The sequence below is a fragment of the Perca fluviatilis genome, chromosome 11, assembly GCF_010015445.1.
Source record: "Perca fluviatilis chromosome 11, GENO_Pfluv_1.0, whole genome shotgun sequence".
NCBI classification, from domain to species: domain Eukaryota; kingdom Metazoa; phylum Chordata; class Actinopteri; order Perciformes; family Percidae; genus Perca; species Perca fluviatilis.
In genome coordinates this window covers 1,600,787-1,613,192 of record NC_053122.1, presented here as the reverse complement: position 1 = coordinate 1,613,192, position 12,406 = coordinate 1,600,787, and the positions used below count along the sequence as shown (strand labels likewise).

The 12,406-nt window shown below is 39.3% G+C and overlaps 3 gene segments (V, D, J or C); all 3 read right to left on the bottom strand.

The window, feature by feature from the left end:
* Positions 1–318: 318 nt before the first annotated feature.
* On the bottom strand, positions 319–933 carry LOC120567876 (the record flags this gene model as incomplete). The annotated part of the segment is given in 2 exon segments: positions 319–635; positions 757–933. Coding segments are annotated over 2 exon segments (357 nt in total), but the record flags the coding sequence as incomplete, so codon positions are not given.
* A 1,075-nt stretch (positions 934–2,008) lies between these two features.
* LOC120567878 lies at positions 2,009–2,493 on the bottom strand (the record flags this gene model as incomplete). The annotated part of the segment is given in 2 exon segments: positions 2,009–2,313; positions 2,401–2,493. Coding segments are annotated over 2 exon segments (351 nt in total), but the record flags the coding sequence as incomplete, so codon positions are not given.
* Positions 2,494–8,739: 6,246 nt separating this feature from the next.
* On the bottom strand, positions 8,740–10,297 carry LOC120568491. The segment is given in 3 exon segments: positions 8,740–8,788; positions 9,750–10,074; positions 10,162–10,297. Coding segments are annotated over 3 exon segments (510 nt in total).
* Positions 10,298–12,406: the final 2,109 nt, after the last annotated feature.

The following is a 12,406-nucleotide window of genomic DNA, read 5'->3' as shown; positions in this document are numbered from 1 at the left end:
CTGTGAGGACTGAGAGAAACATCAGAGAAAACACACAATGCTGCAGTGACAGCATGTTGAATAAAGGTAATGTTGATGGTTTGTGTATTGATCTCTGTTGAATATAGAAGTTCCTCTCTCTTCTATAGTTCAGTAACAGCTCAGCTCCTCCCTGAGTCTCTCCGTCGCCTCGTAGCTCTGGATTTTCACTTCTCTCAATTTCTCTACTAAGGTAACGTGATTCTAGACTACATCATATTGAAGTTTAACAGTGTGTGACTCCCTCTGGTGGATGTTGTGGAGTATTGTTTTGTCTTTGCTCCAAAGGTTTTTGTACAGAGTTTTGGTGTTTCCTGTCACTGTGGGCTGCAGAGCACAGTAGTACACAGCAGAGTCAGACACCTTAGCTGAGATGATCTCCAGTTTAACACGTTTCTTTGACTTGTCAATGTGAGCTGAGAAATCAGAACCAGTTGGATGAGTCAACCCTTCCTCTGTGATGAAGAGCAGGAACTCTGGACTGGATCTCTGGTATTGTCGGTACCACTGGATACTGTAGATATCACCCTCATATGTACAGGTCAGGTTGATGTTTTTGCCCTCTGCAACATGTTCTTCAGTACTTTCTGGCTTTATGCTGTTCATGGAACTCAGGGCTGCAAAATGAGTATTATTCACATCAGTTATCATTATCTTACACAGATAAACCTCTAGTTATGAAGTAACTGGTTAATACAGCAGGTTATATGATACGTTGATCTCTGTTCTAACACTCACCTATAAAGGGAGAGAAAAGTAAAAACAGGTAAAGCAACATGTCTTTGGAGTTGTTAAAGCCAAACAGACAGCAGATGAGCAATGTTCTTCCACTGCAGTAGAATGAGAAACTAAACAGCCTCTCTGATGTGCAGCCCTTCTTCTCAACATCAAGCTGATTGTGCTTTTAGTTCCTCAAACATTTCTCCTCTGGAGACAGAAATAATCTCATTGGTTGAGTTAAACGTCAGTGGGGGTGGGGGGCCAGAGAATAACCTTTTCCTGAAAGGTGAAAAGATAAAACAGCAGTGAAGAGAAAGAAGACATTTGGTGGATGTTTCTGATGTTGGTGGAGTTGTTGTGTGATTGTCTTAAAGTTTAACAGTGTGTGACTCCCTCTGGTGGATGTTGTGGAGTATTGTGTTGTCTTTGCTCCAAAGGTTTTTGTACAGAGTTTTGGTGTTTCCTGTCACTGTGGGCCTCAGAGCACAGTAGTACACAGCAGAGTCAGACAGCTTAGCTGAGGAGATGTTCATATGGATTTGTTTGTTCTCCACTTTAATCTCCAGTCCAGGAATTACATTATTTTTGTTTACTACTCCTCCTGAAGAAGTGTGTGAGATGAGGAAATCGGTTGGTTTTCCTGGATATTGTCGGTACCAGAAGAAATAATCACTAGAGGACAGTTTGAGATGCGTGTAGGTCAGAGTAACAGAGCTGCCTTCTAAACTGTTGTCTTCTTTCTCGCCTGGAGTGAGTTCTTCACAGCTGATACCTTAAAGGAATAGATAACTCTTGTAAGTTTATGTTGAAAAATACATAATAAATGATTCACATTCAGATGTTATTTAATGTTGTAAAGACTTAATACATGATTAACATTCAGATGTTATTAGAATAAAAGTTTGTAGACTTCATAGTCTAAAACACCTGTTAGAATGAAGAGAAACAGCATAGAAAATACAATGCTGCAGTGACGCATGTTGAATAAAGGTAATGTTGATGGTTTGTGTATTGATCTCTGTTGAATATAGAAGTTCCTCTCTCTTCTATAGTTCCGTAACCGCTCAGCTCCTGCGAGTCTCTCTGTCTCCCTTGTGTGCTATGTATTTTCACCTCTCTCATTTACACTAAAGTGATTCTAGACTACATGATGAAAACTATGAAGTTTATCAGTGTGTGACTCCCTCTGGTGGATGTTGTGGAGTATTGTGTTGTCTTTGCTCCAAAGGTTATTGTACAGAGTTTTGCTGTTTCCTGTCACTGTGGGCATCAGAGCACAGTAGTACACAGCAGAGTCTGACAGCTGAAGCTTCTGGATCTTCAGAGGAACTGATCTTAGCTTGGAATTGTGTGTGGATGAAAATCTCTCCTTGAACTCATCTGGTGTGTTCCCTTCATCCCCTTGAACGCGGCTGAGAATGAATTTGGGGCTGTTGTTTCCATCCTGTTTGTACCAGAAGAGATAATTACTAGTTGTACTGCTGTCATATTGACAGCCAAGTGTTACTGCCTCTCCTTCAGTAGCAGTCACATCTCCTTTTGGTTGCAGCACGTTGTCTTTTTGTGCTCTGCATTCTGTAAAACAGCAACAAACAGAATCAGTGTGCTGTTAAAGAATAATATCAATGTTTGATATCAAAGAAAACAGAGTTGTGTTCATACCAAGGCTCATAGCAGCCAGCAACACTGAGATGAACAGAGGCTTCATATCTGCAGTGTGGAGTAACTCTGAGCTACAGCAAGTATAAAGAAGGCTGTGATCTCTCTGTTCAGTCTTCATCAACACTAAGTTGGTGGATTAGAAGGAGGAACCTGATCACAGCCCTGGGTTATTCCCCCGACTGACTACTTTACACCTAACAAATATTGTGCCTCTCTCCTTTCTTACTGTAACATGTCTTATATGAAGTGATCTTTGTAGTTTTCAGCTGACATGGTTCCTGTTTTACAGCTGTTGCAGATTCCCTTTGTTCTCGAACGTATAATACGTAGAAATTGTAGTGAACCTGTACATGCCTTTTGATATTTCTTTCTAAAAGGTTTGAAAGTAAACTGAGAATTAATGTTTCAACATCTTTTTTTTCAGAATGTTTCTAGAATGTAAAGTGACAGTTTAGTATCTTTTGGTCCTCTGCAGCGTTTGAGGTCAAATTCAAAGATGGTGGAGTTGTTGGGGAAGTTGCTGTTGAAATGAAATTCTTAGTTAGAAAAATCTTCAGCGGTACAAATGTAATTCTTCTGTGAATTATGATGTTACGGAATATAAATAACCAGATATTTCAGTTTTATTTATTGGGGTTTCAGTCTCTATTTGGGATGCATGATAATTAAAGTATTGCGATACAATATGGCCACAAAAGGGGGTTGTTTTGAGCTAGGTTAAGCAATTTCCCGAAGATTTCCCATCAAAGGCTATGGGAAATTTTAACATTGTGGCCTAATGGCCAACAGGGTATGAAGAGGATTTAGTAGGTAAGTCAGTGTCCATTTATTTGTTGTCATGGTGTCTTGTGTTTGAACCATCATACAGTTGGTTTGTCATTGATGTGGATTTGCTGCTCATGTGAATCCTCCCACAGTGTTACATTAGCAGCTGTAACCACAGGGACTCTGATAAAACTGGAATAATCAGAATCCATCTGATATGAAGCTGTGGTTTGAATACCACTTCCCTCCTCTTTGAAGAGTAGTCATATATCTGTGTTCAGGTTTTTGTACAGCCTCTTCTACACTTTGTATCACTGTGTTTCTAGAGCACAGTAGTAGAGACCTGTGTCTGCCTGGGTTAGTCTATTTATGGTCAGTTCAGTTGAGTTTACTGATGTTTCGGATTCATATTGCTTATCTGGGATATATTCCCTACTATTACGGTCTCTTGCTCCTTTCCAGAGTATAAACTGAGGTGCCAGAAGGTCTGAATCATGTCTGTACCAGTAAAGGTAAACAATGTTGTCATTAGTCTCATAGTTACATCTCAGTGTGACAGATTCGCCTTCTCTTTTACTGACTTCATCTCCTACAGGAGAGATTTTGTCTCCAGCTATTATTCCTGAAAAAGTAGAGAAAATGAAGCCATTAGACTAACATTGGTCATTAGACTGAGAGAAGAAGACAGTGGGAAATGTCAACTGTACATTGTTACTCTGGACAGAAACAGCTCAACTTTTCAGAGATTTCTGCTCTGAACTGCAGTTTATATAAATCTTTAGAAAATACTAAAACCATGTTGTTTTTTCTTACCACATAAAAGAGCAGCAAGAATAATCCACAGCCAATGTTCCATCTCTACAACAAGGTTTAAATCAACAGGAGAAACTAGCTGATGTTCAACATTCAGTCTGAGAATTGTTCTCTTCACAGCAGCACTTATTATTGACTGAATGGTTGAACACAGTGCAGAAGTAGTGCACCGCCTACTTGATAATGTCGCCCTCTAGTGGAGGTACAAAGTTCAGTACAACAGTGTAGAAAAAAGTCTTCCAGCAGCTTGTCAGTGTGTCAGCTTGTGTTTTTGTACAGAGACTGTGGGTTTGCTCTAACTGTGGGCCTCACAGCACAGTAGTACAGAGCAGAGTCAGACAGCTTAGCTGAGGAGATGTTTATACGCATTTGGTTGTCTTCCACTTTAAAGTTCAGTCCAGGGAATATATTATTTATTAATACTGCTGTTCCTGAATGAGTCAATAAGTATTCTGGAGGTTTTCCTGGGTGTTGTCGATACCAGAAGAAATAATCAGTACCAGTTGGTTGTTTGGAGTATCTGTAGGACAGAGTAACAGAGCTGCCTTCTAAACTGTTCTCTTCATTTTCGACTGGAGTGAGGTCTTCACAGATGACACCTAAAGGAAGACATAACTGTTATTACATGTTGTAAAACACTCAAGAAATTGAGAAAACATTGGAATCAAACTTTTCCTTAATGTAGAATCTAATATACCTTTTGCAATAACTAGCAACAGAAGAGTAATAACAAATTGCTGCAGTAACAGCATGTTGAATAAAGGTAATGTTGATGGTTTGTGTATTGATCTCTGTTGAATATAGAAGTTCCTCTCTCTTCTATAGTTCAGTAACAACTCAGCTCCTCCCTGAGTCTCTCTGTAAAGTGATTCTAGACTACATCATGAAAAATATTGAACTTTAACAGTGTGTGTCTCCCTCTGGTGGATGTTGTGGAGTATTGTGTTGTCTTTGCTCCAAAGGTTTTTGTACAGAGTTTTGGTGTTTCCTGTCACTGTGGGCTTCACAGCACAGTAGTACACAGCAGAGTCAGACACTTCAGCAGAGGAGATCTGAAGATCCACACGATACTTTTTTTCAGACAGTTTCGTAGAGAACCTTGTGTCCAATGTCAGAGATTCTGCTTTCTTTGTAATGTTCATCCCTGTGATGAATATGATGAACTCTGGTGGCTTTCCTGGATATTGTCCATACCAGAAGAAATAATCATTGTTATCAGCTTGTTTGGAGTATCTGTAGGACAGAGTAACAGAGCTGCCTTCTAAACTGTTCTTTTCTGTCTCGACTGGAGTTAGTTCTTCACATCTGACACCTAAAGGAAAAGATAACTGTTATTTCATGTTGTAAAAGACATAATGAATAATTCACGTTCGGATGGTATTAGGATTAAACTTCTGCATAAACTTGTTCATGCTTCATAATCTAACATACCTGTTAGAATGGAAAGAAACATCAGAGAAAACACACAATGCTGCAGTGACCACATGTTGAATAAAGGTAATGTTGATGGTTTGTGTATTGATCTCTGTTGAATATAGAAGTTCCTCTCTCTTCTATAGTTCAGTAACAGCTCAGCTCCTCCCTGAGACTCTCTGTCTCCTCTTAGCTCTGTATTTTCACTTCTCTCAGATACACTACTAAGGTAAAGTGATTCTAGACTACATCAGGAAAACATATTCGAGTTTAACAGTGTGTGACTCCCTCTGGTGGATGTTGTGGAGTATTGTGTTGTCTTTGCTCCAAATGTTTTTGTACAGAGTTTTGGTGTTTCCTGTCACTGTGGGCTTCACAGCACAGTAGTACACAGCAGAGTCTGAAGGTTTAGCTGAGGAGATCTGCAAATCTATTTTGGTTTTATCCTCACTCACTAAAACAGACAGTCCAGATTTTGTTGCATTTTGCGTTCCAAAGTGAAAGATGATGAACTCTGGTGGTTTTCCTGGATATTGTCGATACCAGAAGAAATAATCATTGTTATCAGCTTGTTTGGAGTATCTGTAGGACAGAGTAACAGAGCTGCCTTCTAAACTGTTCTCTTCTTTCTCGACTGGAGTGAGTTCTTCACAGCTGACACCTGAAGGAAGAGAAAACTTTATTTCATGTTGTAAAAGACATAATGAATAATTCACGTTCAGATGGTATTGGGATTAAATGTCTGCATAAACTTGTTCATGCTTCATAATCAAACTTACCTTTTAGAATGGAAAGAAACATCAGAGAAAACACACAATGCTGCAGTGACAGCATGTTGAATAAAGGTAATGTTGATGGTTTGTGTATTGATCTGTTGAATATAGAAGTTCCTCTCTCTTCTATAGTTCAGTAACAGCTCAGCTCCTCCCTGAGTCTCTACGTCTCCTCTTAGCTCTGTATTTTCACTTCTCTCAGATACACTACTAAGGTAAAGTGATTCTAGACTACATCAGGAAAACATATTCGAGTTTAACAGTGTGTGACTCCCTCTGGTGGATGTTGTAGAGTATTGTGTTGTCTTTGCTCCAAAGGTTATTGTACAGAATTTTGGTGTTTCCTGTCAATGTGGGCCTCAGAGCACAGTAGTACACAGCAGAGTCAGACACCTTAGCTGAGGAGATGTTCATATGGATTATTTTGTCCTCCACTTCAATCTTCATTCCAGGTATTGGACTTGACAACATTCTTCCATTTCCTAAATGAGAGATGATGAACTCTGGTGGTTTTCCTGGATATTGTCGGTACCAGTAAAATTCATCACTACCAGTTGCTTGTTTGGAGTATCTGTAGGACAGAGTAACAGAGCTGCCTTCTAAACTGTTCTTTTCTTTCTGGACTGGAGAGAGTTCTTCACAGCTGACACCTAAATGAAGAGATCATTTATCATAGCATTTTATAAAACAAATTGATTCAAGAGATTAAGAAAATATTAAAATTTAAGTTTTCGTCAATGCAGAATCTAACACACCTGTTAGCATGACGAGAAACAGCAGAGAAAATACACAATGCTGCAGTGACAGCATGTTGACTAAAGGTAATGTTGATGGTTAGTGTATTGATCTCTGTTGAATATAGAAGTTCCTCTCTCTTCTATAGTTCAGTAACAGCTCAGCTCTCTCCGTCTCATTGTAGCTCTGGATGTTCACTTCTCTCAGTTACACTTTTAAGGTAAAGTGATTCTAGACTACATGATAAAAAATATGTAGTTTAACAGTGTGTGACTCCCTCTGGTGGATGTTGTGGAGTATTGTGTTGTCTTTGCTCCAAAGGTTTTTGTACAGAGTTTTGGTGTTTCCTGTCACTGTGGGCCTCACAGCACAGTAGTACACAGCAGAGTCAGACACCTTAACTGAGATGATGTTCATATGGATTTGTTTTTGTTTGTCCTCCACTTTAATCTTCAATCCAGGTATTACATTATTTTTGTTTCCTTCTTCTCCTGAAGCAGAGTGGGAGATGATGAACTCTGGTGGTTTTCCTGGATATTGTCGATACCAGAAGAAATAATCAACAGGTGACAATTCCAAATATTTGTAGGACAGAGTAACAGAGCTGCCTTCTAAACTGTTCTCTTCTTTCTCTACTGGAGTGAGTTCTTCAAAACTGACACCTAAAGGAAGAGATAACTGTTATTTAATGTTGTAAAACACTTAATACATGATTCACATTCAGATGTTATTAGAATAAAACCTTTTCATGCTGAATAATCTAACATACCTGTTAGAATGGAGAGAAACATCAGAGAAAACACACAATGCTGCAGTGACAGCATGTTGAATAAAGGTAATGTTGATGGTTTGTGTATTGATCTCTGTTGAATATAGAAGTTCCTCTCTCTTCTATAGTTCAGTAACAGTTCAGCTCCTCTCTGAGTCCCTCAGTAAAGTGATTCTGGACTATATTTTGACTGAAGTTTAACAGTGTGTGACTCCCTCTGGTGGGTGTTGTGGAGTATTGTGTTGTTTTTTCTCCAAAGGTTTTTGTACAGAGTTTTGGTGTTTGCTACGGAGCCCCCCTGGTCCCACTTTGTAAAAAAAAATTAATTATAACTATCTTGAGGCCTCAAGATAGTCATCAGCGCCTATGATCAGGAGAGATGCTGGAGGAACAAGGAACGCGCTCCAACACACCGGGATATACCGGGAGTGCATTTTTATAATAACTGGCTGAGACACAAGGAGGAAAGAGGAGGACGGAGCACAGATAGACGGGCAGGACAGTGGAGCCGGAGGACAGCTGTGGATGTTTGGCGGATCGGCACATTGGCGTTGTGCAAGTGCGATCGAGATACTATCTCGTGGCCACAAGATACTATCTCGTGGCCACAATATACTATCTCGTGGCCCAAGATACTATCTCGTGGCCACAAGATAGTTATAATTATTTTTTTTTGACAAAGTGGGACCAGGGGGGCTCCGTAGTTTGCTGTCACTGTGGGCTGCAGAGCACAGTAGTATACAGCAGAGTCTGTCACTGCAGCAGAGGAGATCTGAAGAATCATTTTGGTTTTATCCTCACTTACATGAACAGACAGTCCAGATTTTGTTTCATTTTGCGTTCCCAAGTGAAGGATGAGGAACTCTGGTGGTTTTCCTGGATGTTGTCGATACCAGAATAATCGATCAGCAACTGTTGCTTGTCTGGAGTATCTGTAGGACAGAGTAACAGAGCTGCCTTCTAAACTGTTCTCTTCTTTCTCTACTGGAGTGAGTTCATCACAGCTGACTCCTAAAGGAAGAGATCACTCTGTTATTTCATGTTGTATGAGACTCAATGAACGATTCACATTTAGATGTTATTTGAATCAAACTTGTTCATGCTGCATGATCTAACATACCTGTGAGGAAGGAAAGAAACATCAGAGAAAACACACAATGCTGCAGTGACAGCATGTTGAATAAAGGTAATGTTGATGGTTTGTGTATTGATCTCTGTTGAATATAGAAGTTCCTCTCTCTTCTATAGTTCAGTAACAGCTCAGCTCCTCCCTTAGTCTCTCCGTCTCCTCATAGCTCTGCATTTTCACTTCTCTCAGTTACACTACTAAGGTAAAGTGATTCTAGACTACATCATATTGAAGATTAACAGTGTGTGAGTCCCTCTGGTGGATGTTGTGGAGTATTGTGTTGTCTTTGCTCCAAAGTTAGTTAGGATTCAGTCAGTTGGTCAGTTAGTCCATCATGAGACCATGTTAGCTGACAAATAACACCTCTTCTCCTTTCTTCCTCTCCTCTTCTTGTCCTATTATTTTCTTCTCCTCCTGTGACAGTATGTGTTGCTAAAGTGATTTGCACAACTGGCACTCAGTGAAATGACAGAATAAAATATGGCTATGCAATATGAACATTGTATGAACAACATGTACACATATGTGCAATGTAGTAGCAGTGACACTATAATAGTAGTATGAATAATATAGATATATGCAATGTGTTAGCAGAATATATAATAATAAAAACATAATAAATGTGGATATTCTGAATGAACCATATAGACAGATATGTACAGTATGTACAGCTATGTGCAGTGTGGTAACATTATAAGAGTAGTAAGAATAAGTGTATGTTCAGGATGAATAGTATGAAGAGCAGTAGAATATGGCTATGTATAGGTGTAATTACAGTATGCACATTTGTAAATAAATAAATAGAACAGTATGGGTGGGGTAGGGTAGTTAAAATCGTCCGGGGGGTGCTTAGTAGGTTAAGTTGTCAACGGGATAACCTACAGTGTGTGACTCCCTCTCGTGGATGTTGTGGAGTATTGTGTTGTCTTTGCTCCAAAGGTTTTTGTACAGAGTTTTGGTGTTTCCTGTCACTGTGGGCTGCAGAGCACAGTAGTACACAGCAGAGTCAGACAGCTGAAGCTTCTGAATCTTCAGAGGAACTGATGTCATGTTGATTGTAGCATCAAATCTTTCTTTCTGGAACTCTGGAGCATTCTCTTTTGTGTTTGAGTAACGCTTCAGCATGTACTTTGGGAAATCATTGACTTCTTGTTTGTACCAGAACAAATAGGGATATGTGGCACTGGTCTCAAATGTACAGTCAAGAGTAGCTGTCTCTCCTTCAGTAGTAATGACATCTCCTGTTTGCTGGGTCACTCTGTCTTCTCCTTTACACTCTGGGGAAGAAGAGAACATTCAGAGGAAGAGATGAATCAATAAATATGATTTATTAAAGGAGAACAATCAGTAGTTTAAATAGTTACCTAGCCAGAGAGTCAGAATCAGGATGTTAGTCAGCCAGTGTTTCATGTCTTCAGTGAGAAGGGAGGAGAGAGAGGAAGAGCATTGATACTCTGATGGATCTGGGCCTTCATACCATTGGTCCTTCCTCTTCATCATCTTTTGCAGATTTGTGATTTCAGGATAATCCCTTGAGATGTAGCATCTCATTTTCAAGGGGGTCCTGCACATATATACAAACACAAAGTTTAACAGTGTGTGACTCCCTCTGGTGGATGTTGTGGAATATTTTGTTGTCTTTGCTCAACACATTCTCACACCAAACTCGTAAAAAATTTTGACGTTTGGTTAGGAGCCTTTCTCGTTCTTATTGACGCTAAAAGTCTCCTTTAGCGTTTCTAGTAAATGCGCTTGGTCGGGACTATTGCCGTCCCTTTTGACGCAGTTGTAGCTCTTTTTAGGTCCAAATTCAAAACTTATCTGTTTCGTCTGGCCTTTAATACGTAGCAGTGGTGTGACAATTTCATTCTTTTGTTTTTTTGTAACCTTTTCTGATTTTACTGTTTTCTATGTTCATTCTTTCTATTGTATGACATGTGTTTCTGATGTTAAGCAATTTGGATACCTGCTGGTTGTTGTAAAGTGCTATATGAATACATTTGATTAAGTTATGTTAAGGAAAAGGTTGTAATTGTTGGAATGTTGAATAAAGATAATGTTGATGGTTTGTGTATTGAACTCTGTTGAATATAGAAGTTCCTCTCTCTTCTATAGTTCAGTAACAGCTCAGCTCCTCCCTGAGTCTCTCCGTCTCCTCGTAGCTCTGTATTTTCACTTCTCTCAGTTACACTACTAAGGTAAAGTAATTCTAGACTACATGATGAAAACTATGAAGTTTAACAGTGTGTGACTCCCTCTAGTGGATGTTGTGGAGTATTGTGTTGTCTTCGCTCCAAAGGTTTTTGTACAAAGTTTTGGTGTTTCCTGTCACTGTGGGCTGCAGAGCACAGTAGTACACAGCAGAGTCAGACAGCTGAAGCTTCTGGATCTTCAGAGGAACTGATCTTAAGCTGGAATTCAGTGTGGATAAATATTTCTCCTCGTCAATTTTTTTCCGAGAGCCAACCGTAAAGCGGCTCAGAATGAATGTGGGGCTGTTGTTTCTATCCCGTTTGTACCAGAATTAGTTACACTGCTGTTATATTGACAGCAAAGTGTTACTTCCTCTCCTTCAGTAGCAGTCACATCTCCTTCTGGTTGCAGCACCTTGTCTTTTTGTGCTCTGCACAACAGCAACAAACAGAATCAGGTTGCTGTTAAAGAATCATATTAATGTTGGATTGATATCAAAGAAACAGAGTTGTGTTCATACCAAGGCTCATAGCAGCCAGCAACACTGAGATGAACAGAGGCTTCATATCTGCAGTGTGGAGTAACTCTGAGCTACAGCAAGTATAAAGAAGGCTGTGATCTCTCTGTTTAGTCTTCATCAACACTAAGTTGGTGGATTAAAAAGAGGGACCTGATCACAACCCTGGGTTATTCCCCCTACTGACTACTTTACACCTAACACATGTTGTGCCTCTCTCCTTTCCTAGTGTAACATGTCTTGCATTTAGTCATTATTGAAAAAACTCAGGTGAGTTGTTCATTATTTGTTCCTCAACTTATAAGGGTGGTAATTGTCATAAATCTACTACAATATTGAATATCTGCAAAAACCATTATGCAACTCCATTACTGAGAAAATGTGGTTGTATTCTGAATTGGCGACACTAGTCTTAAAACTGAGGTGATGTATGTGCTGCCGGATTGAATATTTGTGTGAAGCATCCATGTTTTGCCAAAATATAAACTTTAAAGCTGAATCTCATTTCTCATCTTACCCCTTACCCCTACCCCTTCGTTTTACCCCTAGCCCTTGTCCCTCAAATCAAGTGATAAGGGGTAGGGTTGAAAACATACTCCTATGAAATGAGACGCCACTTGGTTACATCATCATACATACTTAGGTCTGTGTGCAATACATATTTCTATACACACTGCATGGTGTGTTGTATGTCTGTTTCAGTTATCACTGTGTTGAAGAAACAGAAACACTTTCTTTGTTAACAAAGTCTTTATTTCCCAAAAAGACAAACATAAACATAACAGGCAAAAACATTATATAAAAATATATTATATTACAGAACTATTATCAACTATTAGAACCATAACTTAAATGTCACACAAATAAAAAAGTCACTCAAATGTATAAAACTAAAAAGA